Source organism: Canis aureus, chromosome 9 (assembly GCF_053574225.1).
Source record: "Canis aureus isolate CA01 chromosome 9, VMU_Caureus_v.1.0, whole genome shotgun sequence".
In the NCBI taxonomy this organism is placed as follows: Eukaryota; Metazoa; Chordata; class Mammalia; order Carnivora; family Canidae; genus Canis; species Canis aureus.
This window is the reverse complement of record NC_135619.1, coordinates 15,494,355-15,508,918: the sequence shown is the minus strand read 5'-3', so window position 1 is coordinate 15,508,918 and position 14,564 is coordinate 15,494,355. Positions and strand designations below refer to the sequence as shown.

Here is a 14,564-nt window from a genome sequence, read left to right as displayed (position 1 = left end):
ATTAAGAGTTTATTTCCTCAAAATGCTGAAGGATAGCAAGTTTCTTCTGTGAGGGATCAGAAAAAAACACATTTTTTTTCCCTTCTGTGGGAAAGAAAACACCCCAAAGCTTTTTGTTTTTGAGCAAGCATCACAGGTTTGGAAATGAAGGATTTCATCTTGTTGTCACACCCTGCCTTACCTCGTTTCAAGGCTGGCTGTGTTTTCTTTCCACAGAGTGAAATTTTAGAAGGAGCAGAAGCCAAATGCTTAAAATGAATGATCAACTTACGATTCGTATGAATCTATTCTTCCATGTTGTTCTGCTTAAAAATAGCATCATAAATGCACATCTGCAAAGACTGTGCAACCCCCCCTTTCCTGAATTGTACAAATTATTAGAGTGGTTGACAAAAGATTTTTTTTGTTTAGGGGTTGGTCTGGGCACTCTCTTTGGCAGACTGCCACTTTTCTAGCAGTAGAAATATTGCTTGTAGAAAGCCACATTGTACTGAACAGCTGTTCTGCTAAAACATTGAGCTAGCAACCCAAGAAATGACTGACTTCACATGTGAAGCAAAACTGTTCCCTCCCTTTGTGCTAATTTAAATGAAAGTACAAAAGATTTTCTTCCATGCTGTCTAGTCTTCCCTTCCAACCAGGGGCTTTAGGGGCAGTGTGTGAGCTGGGAGTCAATGTAAGCAATTGACTCTCCCATCACTGCCCCAGTGGTGTGTTTGAACTTTGGCCATTCTACTGTGAGGTTCCCAGGACAGCAGCTTCTCATCTACTCTGACTCTTTCTATATTCATGCATCAGATGCTGAGCCATTTTCTGCAAACTATATACAGTAGATTGTGAAATTTAAAAACACACTTCATTCCAGCCTTTCCTCCATCTCTGTAAAACGCTAAGATACTGGTGAAAAGGTACCAGAAGATGACATTTGATTAAGGTCTTGGTTGGTAAGTATGATATGTGACTCATACTCCTGGTTGTTTGAAATTATGGTCAGATAATACCAATATACATAAGTGTTCTGTGTCCTACATGCCATTTGGGTATTCTGTTTTAAATACTTTTCTGAAAAGAAAAACTTTCATAAGCTTGACATCTCAGTGACCACAATTCTCATTAAATGTCACCATGTTTGTGGCAATAACTATATGCATAACAGATTATTCAACACTTTGCTTAAACCTCTCTCAACATGAATAATACCTCACCTTATTATTTTGTGAGCATGTATATCACTCTTGCTAGATTATAAACTCCTAGAGGGTTTAGCTTCTTTCCCTCTTTGCATTCCACACACAACCTAGTGAGTCCTGCAATGTAATAAGCACTCAAATACTTAGAGCAGGAACAGGTGAGTAAAATGAAAGAGAAATAGGATTCATTCCTGATCTCTAATGACAACAACAGTAAAATGCTACCTACAACCTAAGGATTTATATAATACGGTAGGACTATAACCTATGAAACAAAAATTCTGAGGGAAGTATCAATTATATCCATTGTTTCAATGAATCAGCCTTTCATTTCAGATACAGCCTATTTTAAGAATGCTTTCATCTTTTTATCTCAATGAAATATCCACATATTAAAAATGTATATAATCAACTTTAAGATTTCATTAATTTAAGCATTAGCATAACATTAAGTTCCCTTAATATCCCCAAATCATCTGTGTATTTTAAGCAACACTCTAAATTTCCTCTGTCATAGGATACAAGTCAAGACTTTTGACATGTTAGAATCTCAAAATGTATTTTTAAATAAACTTTGTGTGTTAACCATCTCTTCTTCCTGATTAACATCATTTCAGAAATACAATTGTGCCAAACTAAATAAACAAAAATACAAGTTAGCTCTATCATGGTAACAATCCTAAGAAAGAATTGCAACTTGCCTTTGGTAGTTTCTATGTAAGCTTAAGCCTCTCAATAAAATCTAGACTCACTACGGTATAAGACCAGCTGAATCAAGGCCAACTACCCCATTTTCTAGACAAACTAAGGACAAAGAAATGTCTTGTTCAGTCACAAAGATTTGAACTCAGAGTGTCCAATGCACTGACCAAGAGCATGCTATTAGTAAGGCTCTGAAGACACACTGAAATGGCTGGGATTATCAGTATCCATTGTATTTACACATTTTGCTGGATCCACTGGCCTTCTCTGCATGTATTATACCTTTATTATAGGTTCTCATAACTCCCTACAAGAGTCCCTTTCTCTAACTTCTGTCAACATTTGAAGCAGATGTTTGTACAGCCAAAAATGTAGTGACTTGCAACAAGAAGTTTAAGTCTGACTGCCTGCTAGATGTAAATCACACAATAACACAGGCTGAACACCTTAACACAGATTTTCTGCAACTTTGGGTATTCAGTGTCCATAGGAGAGCCAATGCAGGGCATGCTAGGTTGGGTATCAACTAAGAAAATATTACTGCACCACTTTACAAAAGGTCCTCTGTGTGCCCATAGTGAGGTTCACCTGCATCTGCATCCTCATTTTCTGTCACAGCTCTCTGGAACATACTGCATTTTACACATTTTGTTATGCGATCTTCATGTCTCTTTTCAAAATAGAAAATGATAGCAATTTTGCTTTTATGCTAAAATTCTTGTAAAAACCTGGATACTATTCATCTATTTTTATTGAAGAAAGCCAATATTTTAAAGTATTTATATAAAACCCAAACTGTGTACACAGTCTGTTTTCATCATCAGTGCTGATATTCAACACAGCCTTATTTCCTAAACTGTAAAATTATATATGAGTGATGTGCTTTAATTACAAAACACTACTGAAAAATATATTTTTAAGTCTCTGTAGTGCTTTGGGAAGTGAGGACTATAAACTCACAAATTTTAATTTCCCTCTAATACTTTGTACAGTATTCACCTCTTGAGCACTTGCTCAACACCCAGTGATTGACAGTCTCAAGGGACAATGGCAGAAGAGCACAACAGTGTTACCTAATGACTGTGCTTTAGTACTTCAGTAACTTGTTCACTTTAGTAAGTGGTGAAAATTGGGCTATTCTATACAGTCTAGTCATATTTTCCCCACTTTAAGTACACATGGTCTTGGAGATAGTTATTTGCAGATAGAATTTAACCTAATTCAGCTTTACCAATCTTATTCATTCTAATCTTCATAATAACATTGGATTTCTTATATACAAACTCCAAATTTCTTACTTCTAATGACTTCTGACATAATGGTTATAGCTGTATCATGCCTTAAGCCCCCATTTGAATCAGAAAGACACCTAATAAATTACGTGGACAAATCAATCAAAACAATTATTTAACTAAACTGACCAGCTGTTTGATTAGGTAAGTCGAAAAATGGCTGAACAACAGTCCTTTGTAGACAAAGCCCTAATCATGTTTCTCTTTAGTAAGATTCTCTATCTATAGAAGACTCCGAATAGCCCTAGTTTGGATCATTTGCTACATTAAATTGAGAAACCAAGGGAAAATAATAAGCCAGACTAAGCCGATGACTTGTAGGACTGTACATTTAGTTCTATAGCATTATGCACAATGCAGAGAACAATATACATCCATGGAAACCTAGCAAATTACTCACCACTGCACCCCTAGCTGGCATACAATTTAGGTATGCTGGCTATCACAGTAAGTAGATTACATGAACACACATTAGCTCTGAAGATGATAAAAACAAAAAAAAATTTTCAGAAAGCACATTACCTGCCCTTTATTGTCAATACACTTTTAAAACCAACTCAAGCCTCAACCCATTGCCACTAGTAATACGTGGCTTACCATGTGGGTTCTAAGAAAAAGTCCCTAAGCCCTTTCAATTCTAAAGCTCTTCACAGAGCTTGGCCAAGTACAGTGTGCAAGTTGGATCCAGCTTGCTATCTAGGGAGAATAACCAGGATGTACAATTGTGCTCTTGTGACTCCTTATTGATGACAATGGTCGTTTATAAGCTTAGGAAAACCGTGTAAACAGTTTAATGAATTTTCTTTCTTCCATATCCTGATGGACATGGCAGCTGTCAGTTAATCACATTTCTTAAACAATACAACCAGAAAGGAAGCTCTAGAAAAGGATGAGCCTATAGAGCCTCAACAGTGACCAGGTGAAAAAGTAGGAAACTGGGACAGAACAAGTTTCCGTTTGGGTAGAGGTCTATTTTTCTCATGTTTCTGACAGTAGAGTGCATTATAGTGCTTTAAAAAAAAATTACCTTTTTATTTTGGAATAATTTTAGATCCACAGAATAGTTGCAAAGTTAGGACAGAGTTCCAATATACCCTTCACACAGTCTCCCATAATTTTAGTATTTAATGCCTTAAATGACTTTTTTCATTGTTATAACTCCTTTGCCTTTGAATAGCCTCAAAATATTTCGTGAATTTGAATTCCCTAACATTTGTTCTAAAAAGGGCTCGTCTCTACACAGGAGCCATACATGTGCATGCATGTTCATGTATATATAATACAAATGGAAAAAGGTGTTACGGACAGCTGGTGACATGAACTGAACTAAGAAAGCAAATGCTCTTTTTGTAAGATTTTATTTATTTATTTGACACACAAAGAGAGAGAGAACACAAGTAGGGAGAGCAGCAGGCAGAAGGAAAGGGAGAAGCAGGCTCCCCGCTGGGTAGGGAGCCCAAGAGGGGCTATATCCCAGGACCCTGGGATCATGATCTGCCAAAGGTTAAGTCAGTGAGCCACCCAGGCACCCCAGAAATACTCTTTATTATGGAGGAACATGTGCTGAATTGGAATTTCATAGGTCCAAACCCTACTTCCAAGTCTGTTACTGACTTTATTTATATCACTAAAGTTCTCTATCAGTTTTCTCCACACAATAGCAGGGGGACTGAAACAGAATATCTGTATGATCTTAAACCCCAAATTCTCTTGGCCTTCTTTTCCTGCCCAGGCTCTGACATTTGCTGACATATTATGGACCCAGAAAGGATGTGAAAAGCTGCATCAATCAGTATTCAAAGCCACATTAGTTTTACAGGTGGAGGTCACCACATGTTTATTAAGGCACAGCCAAGAGTTATGCACAGTATCTAGAAAGCTGTTTCTGAAAATTAAAGCCACAGTACAATTTCAATCATATAAAGCAGTCAGAGGTGACTCCTTCTTTGCTATTCCCATGAAATATTGTTATCTGCAGAGCACTGAAACTATATATTGTGCTTTGCAAGAGGTGAGAGGGCTAACAAAAACACATCAAAGAAGTCCAGCCCTAAAGAACAGGGCACATAAACTTCAAAGTCCTAAATAAGTGAGTACAATGTAGTAAGGCAATGCCGTGACTAAAATATTACATTATCAAGAACTGGTAGACTTCTTAAAATAAGTTGAATGTGACATGGAATGTAAGTACGTCCCCTATGATTTTGCCAAGAGTAAAAAGCAAATCAAAAGTATATAAAGTTTTAGATTCATATTTTGTCTTTATCATATAGTTGGCACTTGGCTTGTTTACTTTAAATTTTCACTGTATGCTATGTTATTTTTCATCTCTTTATAATAATTGTATGTTGAAAATCTTGATAATCAACAGATAAAATCTTTTAAGATAAATCAACTACGTCATGTATTTTTGAACCCAAAATGCCAGGGAGACAGGATACCTCCATGTAAAGAGGAAAGACATAAAAGAGAAGAAAAAGAGAAATATTAGCAGAATAGGAAGAGATAGAGAACATGGCTTTTGAAATTACTAATAAACAGCTTTAAAAACTCCAAGGGTCTCAGGAGAAACTAATTTGAGACAATAATTGCTAAAGCCTTTCTAAAAAAACTGGGGTTTGGGGTTACTGACTAGCAATAACCCAGACCAGAACCACTCACAAAAAGAAAATTCAAAGGAGAAACTGAGATCTAGAAAGGACTTTATAACCCAAGTCACATGGTTTAATTTTATCAAAAGCTTTCATCTTTCGTCCTTTCCTCCCTCCCTTCTATTTTTATTTCTCAATAAATGATAAATACCCCCAAGGCCTTATACTTTCTCCCTATGCCCCCATCTGTTGCGGGGACTTAGTAAGAGAAGGTACTCAGATATTGGTTGAATGAACTTGAATTTATACACCCAAGACATGGGTTTCTTGAGACTATTGTTTTTAACCATCAACTCATTAGCCCATACATTACATGAAAGAAAAATGTTGGAAGGAGAAGGCAGTTCATCTCAGGGTGGGAGGAACCATGCCTTCTAGCTTCTACTCAATACACTGTTTATTTTCCCTTTGGTTTCACACTATTCCCATCATTCTCCCTCCATTTTTCTTCTACCCTTTCTTTTTTACTCTTTTCTTTCTTCATCCTAGGCTCTTAGACCCACCCACAGTTCTCATCAGCATTATTCAGCTTGCTAATAGCTATTCCAAGATATAATGTGGTACTATATAATTTTAAAATGTGGTTAAAGACTTTCTTTCCTGGGCATTGTACATGGAGATATATGGACATGCATACGAAGTCCCAGACTGTTCCCTCAGATAGCTCACAGTCTAAACATAGAGATAGGTATGGTAAGAAAAGAATTATGAGTTGATACTAAAAAACAACAGAAGATTGTGAACAGTAACATTAGGAACAAATGAATAACTCTGGGGAAGGAGAGAAGACCAAGAAAGTGACATATGAGCTGGGTGTTTAAAGATGAGCAGGGATTCAGCAAAACCGAAAGAAGGAAAAGGGCATTCTAGTTAGTTGATGGGATGTACAAAGGCACAAATAAGTGTTTTGAGGTATTCAGTATTGCTAGGGAAAGAGGATAGCAGATAGAGGGACAGACTGATGAATCCCAATGCAGAATGCAAAGGTACATGCATACCCTTTCCTCCACATCTCCACAAGCCTCCACAAAAATTGCTTAAGAAGTGTTTCACTCATCCCTTTTCCCCCTTTGCCATAACCATGAAAAGAGCCTCTCCCAAATTTCTGCTGTCCCCTGACCAAGAGCAGATCCAAGCTGAAACCTGAAGAGCTAGAGCTGTGGCAGGAAGTAAGCTATCCAGCTGAGCTCAGCCTAAATCTGCCAACCCCAGGAATGAACCATAGCAACACAAGGAGTAAAAGCTTTGTGGCATGCTGCTGAGATGTTCTGATTGCCAGTAGCACTGGCAATGGCACTGGCAATGGCTGACTAGTACACAAGAGTATGCATATGGTCTCGGCCACCACTCTCGCAAATAAGCTTCCCCTGAATCAGTTTTTGGAATTGAGGGTAGTTCTGGATGCACAACAGTGCCAGGTGCGCTGAGAGTAATGGTGACCAGTCCAATTCTCTAACAGTGGCATGCGGCAAGAAAGCAGCAGTGCTTCTCCATGCTTCATGCTGAAGGTAGCCTGGAGCCCCCTCTGTAGACAGCAAGGCTTTTCCTGAGAAAATGTAAAATTGCACAGAATTATAGTCTCAGACACTTACTCTGCCATCATCAGATCCACATTTGTCAGAAAGCCCTTCATGTCTAGTGTCAGAGATGACAATCCTAGGGAAGCATGGCGATATAAACAAGACTTGTCCTATCATGATATAAATAAAATAAAGTAAAAGGTCAGTTCTTCAATGAACTTCCTTCCAAAGTCATAACTTCACTAGAAAGAGACAAAAGGATAGCAACATATAATTAAAAAGCCTTCCTGGAAGCATATCTAAGAAAAGGCAATTCTATTACATCATATTTCCATATACTAGTAAAACCTGGCACTCACTACCAAGATAAACAAGAGTGAACATTGAGAGCTCAGCTTTTGGATGGCCCCATTTCCATTTGAAGCCATCCTTGACTTTGAATTTTATCTATCTATCTATCTATCTATCTATCTATCTATCTATCTATCTAAGAGAGAGCATGAAGGAACATGAGTGGCGGGAGGAGTAGAGGGAGAGGGACAAGCTGACTCCGCACTGAACATGGAGACTGATGCTGGGCTCCATCCCATGACTCTTAGATCATGACCTGAGCCGAAACCATGAGTTGGACACTTAATGAACTGAGCCACCCAGGCGCCCCATGGTGCCACCCCTGATTTTGGATTAAGCTAAGTGAAACCAGAGACTAAAGCGGGGAGTTGGGCCCCCAGTCTATGGAGGTAGAGGCAAGAATAGAAATCAAATAAGAAGCAAATCTGTCTTCCCCTATAGGGAAGCTTCTGCTCAGAACCTAAGGGATCAGTCTGGGTACTACCATTTGCCTACACAATAAGAAAGAATGCCACAGGCTGGTGTACATGCCATGCAGATTCTAAGAAATTGCATTTTATATGTTTTTTTTTTTAAATAATGAGGAATAGGACCCTTACCCCCAAGTATGAGTGTCAGTTGGTAGAAGTAAGTATGTGTCCATACACAGTAAAAATGCCAGAGGAGGAAGTGGAAAACCTTAGAGCTGCTTAGACCAAGAACAATAATCACGCAGACAGTCTTGGGTTCTCCACCTTCTATGGAAACAGAGCCATTTTTTATGAAATGCTATCTAAGTTTTAGGCATAAACATTATGATAGTAATTCAGTGTTACTCTGAAGGATGTCCTAGATTCAGTTGCTACACATGACTGTTTTAAATGGATCCCTTAAACATGATTGCTACAATGTGGTCTTTGGCAAAGGATGCCTCATGCATTCCTTAAATAAAGACCTGCAGATCTCTCCTCTCAGAGATATCAACCATTTAATTCACAATAGGAGCCTGAAAGAGTGAAGAAAAATTCTATAAACATAGTAAAGATCTTCCTTAATGTGTTCAGCCAATTTTAATCACCAGTTGTCTTGCAATATTTTTCACCTGTTTCCTTCAAGGGCTAAAAATGTCTTATATTTTACATATCTTAGCATCATTGCCTGTCACACAGATACACAAATTGTTGTTTAAAACCTGCAGTGCTTAAATTGAAATAAAACTTATGCTTACAGTGGTAAATATTCCTGGATTAATAGAGTTGTAGCAGATATACACCAAAATTCAACTGAAGTCCGTGATATTAAAAAGACAGAAAATTTATCTAGTTTTAGCAAATGTCAAATCAGCAGCTATTGCTTTTAAGATTAATAAAACATATAATGGTTTCTAGATAGCCTCTAAATAGAGATTACTATGAATGGAGAAGTGATTTACCAACAGTCACCACAATGAGATTTCTTTAAAGGTTACAATCATCAGTTATTTAGCTGAAACACTGCTGAGAATACCTGGTCATTTCTTGAATAATGCATAATGTTCATTGTAGATTTGATCTGTATTATAACAATACAGATATTTCTAAAATAATGGAAAAAACTATCTGTTACCTTCCAATTGCTTAACATATCATTTCCATGAAGTAATTGACTCAGGACACATTATACACTGTCACCTGAGTGTTCTTTCTGCAAGCATAACTTGTAATAATCTATACACAATGGGCATCACAAAACAAACTCATCAACCTTTATAGACTTTTAAGAAAAGATGTGATGAATATGGGGCAGAGTGAAGGGCCTTTCTGAAGCAGTAAATTAAAATGATTAAGTTTCTATATAGTTGTGTGGGACAAATTTAAATTCAAGCTTTGAAATTTAATTATTAACATGAACAACTCATCACATTAAAAAAAAAAAAAACCATTGCCTACATGGTGTAAATACTTTTCATATAAATTTCCAAATGCCTTTAGGTTTATTCAAGAGACTGCTTGGAGAAGCACAAAGTATAATGTCTACCGTTTTATTGTTGGATTATGAACTGCACTTCACATGACGCTGCAGGCTATTTATATAAGCTTGTTTATCCACATGAACTTCTTCAAGGGCACAACATAGGAGACCTTAATAAATTAAAATGAATTTCTTTTGATGTTGTTTCATGAATGTTTGATCAGAATGAGTAACAGGTTTGCATTAAAGAATGGGAGTAGAGCAATAAAATATACATATATTGTACAGCAAAACTAGCTTACAAAAAGTGCCCATTGCATCCTAGCAAGTTTAGAGAGCCAGTGTAAACTGGATAAGAGTCACTATGCTTACACCTTCACTATCATTCGTTTTTAGTAGCGGGAGTACACGCGTACTAAATTGGATGCTCTGCTATTATCTGCGTGGAATTTTCAAAGTAATCAAATCTGTTATCTCCCTCTAGCCTCCTAAATACCCATTTCGACCTTCCCATTTCCCTCACTGACATCATCATATCCTTCCATAGCCTGAAATGGCCATGACAGCAGAGACCATATTTTATCTTTTTAATCCATCTTTATCATAAGTAGTTACAGAGTTTCACTGATTGAAGTGCATAAAGTAAAAATAAATTATCTTTTGTAGCCAAAAGCTTAGAGAATTCTGACCTATAATATTCAATAAAGGGGATGCAAATCAAATACCATTTCTAGAATCAATACGATGTGATAGAGCACTAGACAGAAAGGCAAGACAATGGATTCTAGTTTTAAATTTGCTAATACTTCACTCTAAATGTTATTTCTAGATCATTTCCCTCATCTATAAATGAGGTTCTGCAGGAGCTAGAATTTTGCATCACTAAAAGGTCATGATTCTAAAAGCGGGGTTATCACCTCACAGGAGAATGGACAAACCATGGGACCATTTTTCTACTCAGGGAACCACCAGTACCAAGGCAGCCTATCAACTGCCAACTCCTTTAAATTAAAAAATGGAAATAAAAGATAACTGTGCTAAACAGCTTAAGACAAATCCAGTCCCTCCACCAACTGCATTTCAAAGTGAAGCCTAAGAATGTATTTTGCACAGTCTGTGACTTTTGACCTATTACACCTACCCTTATCATCTTGTATGATTCAGAATAAACATGATGACAGTCTACTGAATAAATTCTTATGGATATGACATGCTTATTAGATTATATTCACATCTTTAGTTTGGGAAAATCTGCTACAACTTTAGCATCTGGAACATCGATTGGTACATTACTAAGTTGACATCTACATTTTTACAGGAAGATGGGTGGTGAAAGGACTGCATGAGTGTGTCTTGGTTTATTGGGACTTTGATACCATATACTGACATCCTGCCCTTCTTCTCAACTTCTCAGTGTCATTCTTCTACTCTAGATCAACAATCTGTGAACTATGGCTTTTGGGCCAAATTTGGTGGCAGCTGCCTATTAAGTTTCATTAGAACACAGCCACACCCTGTTGTTTACACATTGTCTATGGCTGATTTCATGCTACAATGGAAGGGTTGAGAGTCTCTCCAAGCCTAATATATTTCCTGTATTGCCCATTACAGAAGAATGTTTGCCCTGCTCTAAAGAGAAATAACCTATTACAATTTAAATTCTAATTTTCCTTCTCCCATAAGCATAAGAAATACAGTTTGTAAAAAAAAAAAAAAAAAAAAAAAAGAAATACAGTTTGAAAGTACCAAGGTAGAGATATGAATGGATTCACACATGCATGCGTGTGTGTATATACATGTATATACATGTTTATATATACACATGTATATATATATGAATATATACATACATATGTAATCACATCTCTTAGCACACAATTGTAAATAGTGACTGCTTTTAATCCTTAATTTTAATTTGAATCCTCTAGGAGGTTACAGCTTCCCACTAGAACCCTTTCCTACAACAGCCAGGAATACAGAGACTTCAAAGGTAGTCGTTAAGGTATAATCTCTTAATTTAAAGAACCTAGTTCCTCCCCCAGAGTTGCCTACAATTTTGCCAAATGTCCGAGTTTATGCCCACCAAGGGTCTAGATACAAGGTCAGAGCAAAAAAACTAGCAGATCTCTTAAGTCCAATGCCGTGAATAACATGTCTTTAAAGATAGAAAATCAATGGCCAACACCACATATACACCAATAAACATATGCACGGATATTCATATGCTAAGCATGCTATAAATTACTAGAAGTTTCACTAACACAAAAGAAAATACCTCTCTTACATATGAGAGTGAAGAAGACCTAAAATTTTTAATAAGTTTTAAGAGTGACTGCATCAAGGATTTGAAGGACAAATAAATGTTTATATTTAAACAATTTTTAGACAATATGTATTGAGACTTGAAACATTGATATGTGAATTGTTTATTAGTCAATAAAATCATTACTCAAAATGCCTTCTACAGTTGGACTCAACTCCCTTCCTCTCTTTGGTTACTAAAGACAGAAAATATTAGTTCCACCCTTTAACAAATATGCTTATACTCCACCCATCAACAATAACTTGCATGTATTAGCATAGCACAAATTAAACCCGAGAAGCACTTTAATGTAAGTCATCTCATTCTCATTTCTCTGAAAGCTTATATAAAGTGATAGAATATTTAGGCTGACAGACTTTTGGTAAATAAAAAAGAAATAGAAGAGGTTTATTTCACCTTCACATGGTGTCTTTCTCATGCAGAGTTCAGATTTCCACATTTGTATCCCTTTAAAGGATTTGATATGCAGGAAAAGAAGAAAGGATGATAGTAAACATTTTATCTTAGAGACACCTACAGACCACCATATTCCAGAATAAGCATGGGCTTAAAACTTACCTTTTACTGATGTGTTAGGTGGAGGGCCTTCCATTCGCAAGTTCCATGGAGGGTCCCCTTGGTTAGCAAAGTCCCTCATTTTCAGATAGCTAATTGTAAGTCGAATGATGGATGCCTTGTCAAGCTGGCTAGTGATGGCTGCAGGAAGAGGCAACAACTTGGCCAATTCATAGAACTCAAAATTTTCTTTTCCCCGGCGGGAGCGAGCAGCATCTCGGGATTTCTCCTTTCTCAATGCTTGTAAACTGCAATCAACGGAGTGAAAAAGTGTTCTTTAGAACAGGTGCTTCTGACCATCAGATAGAAATTGTGTTCTTTTTGTTTCCTTTTTTCCCCAGCAAAAATCTACCAAAGTCTTTCAAATTCTAGCACCATAGTAAAATGAATTCTAGACAATGAACACTAAAACCACAAATTCTACCCCCGGACTTACACTCTATAAACTTACTTGCAATGAATAAAAAACAGTTTGCTCATTAGGTTTTCTCCTCTATTTGGCCATGTGTTATAAGATGTGTTCTTTGTTTCTAAGACCTAAAATTTACAGGTAATGCTTGCTATTATCAGCTATAAGCAACTGAAGGGATGAGACTAGTATTCATGTATCTATTCTTAGGCTAATGATTTTGTTCATTTAACTGTTATCACTATGGGATCTTAAGCCATCAAAAGCACTCATTTTTTAAAATGTACTTCAAATGTCATCTTGGGGAACAAAGGGTAAACATCAACATTTTATTTGTTGGTTCTATGAAGGGTGTTTATTGTGCTTCCAGCCCTCAATAAGTATCATACCTTAAGTCAGATAGAGAAAACATCCCACTGAAAATGAAGATTTACATGTAACTTTATAAATGTGCTGGTAATTGGTCGATAAGAGATAATGTCAATTCTTTATGAATGAATATACATTAGTAGATGGATAGATTCTTTAAGATACTAGAGAATAAAATACATTACCCAGAAAAGTCAAACTTGAAAATAATATAAATTTAATGTTGAAAGATAAAGCCCCATATGGGTTATTAAAATTTATAAACATTATAGACATATTACTTCACAGAAGATTCAACAGGTGGGATCCAGCATTTTCCTTTTACTATTCATGTGCATTTCTGTTTGAAGTTTGCCCACATTGCTGAGGGCAGAATTGGCACAACTGAAGTTGCGTTTGAGCCTCTGACAGAAGTCCACCGATTCTGAATTGCTCTGTTTTATGTCTGACAAGAAATGAAACTGAAATCAGACCCTGATGATAAGTAATTGGGCAATATTTACAGTATCAAGGTACTATTAAAATCATTTGTAAGTGGCAATTTTATGGAACTCTGAAAGTGTTTTAAAATCTTTGAATCTGGCTTTCTAGTTTCCTATTATAAAATAACAAGAAAGAAAGAAACAAGCAAGGAAGGCAGACTGGACATTGGATCAAAATGGAAGACTCTCCTAACTTTGGGAAACGAACTAGGGGTGGTGGAAGGGGAGGAGGGCGGGGGGTGGGGGTTACTGGGTGACGGGCACTGAGGGGGGTACTTGACGGGATGAGCACTGGGTGTTATTCTGTATGTTGGCAAATTGAACACCAATAAAAAATAAATTTATTATTAAAAAAAAACAAAACCAAAACAAAATGAGTTCAGGAATGTGGCTCCGATTTCTACTAGTATAATACAGACAATAACACTTCGTATTACATTATAGCATCCCGGATGTTTTTCATGGTAGAAACACTGTATTCACTATAGACATTTAGAATATCTGAGGATCTACAAAATTTAAGTAATGCCATCACACTCTGGTCAAATAAATACTTGCTAAGCCAATATCCCAACCAGTTTCACTCTATTAATAAAATATTCTACATTAGTTAACTAACCAATTTCTCAGTACTAGACCAGTTAACATCATTTTCAGCATCATAGCTGTCTCAGATGATAAACCTTTGTCTCTTGAGGTCTCAAGTGATAACCTCAGGCAGAAACATCACTAATTCACAAGGAGAAAGCATGGTAATGCCATTTATTTCTCCCAAATCATAGCTGGCCTTC

The 14,564-nt window shown here is 36.7% G+C and overlaps 1 protein-coding gene across 7 annotated transcripts in view; it reads right to left on the bottom strand.

The window, feature by feature from the left end:
* Positions 1 to 14,564, bottom strand: part of NPAS3 (neuronal PAS domain protein 3) — an 839,196-nt gene that overhangs the window by 569,144 nt on the left and 255,488 nt on the right. For 4 of the 7 annotated variants that reach the window (XM_077908998.1, XM_077908992.1, XM_077908994.1 and 1 more), the window contains one exon: positions 12,517 to 12,761. In XM_077908998.1, coding sequence (XP_077765124.1) covers positions 12,517 to 12,761 — 245 coding nt within the window. Of the gene's footprint in view, positions 1 to 12,354; positions 12,406 to 12,516; positions 12,762 to 13,572; positions 13,737 to 14,564 lie in introns of all 7 variants that reach the window. The other 3 variants (XM_077908991.1, XM_077908995.1, XM_077908996.1) reach the window with 2 other exon arrangements.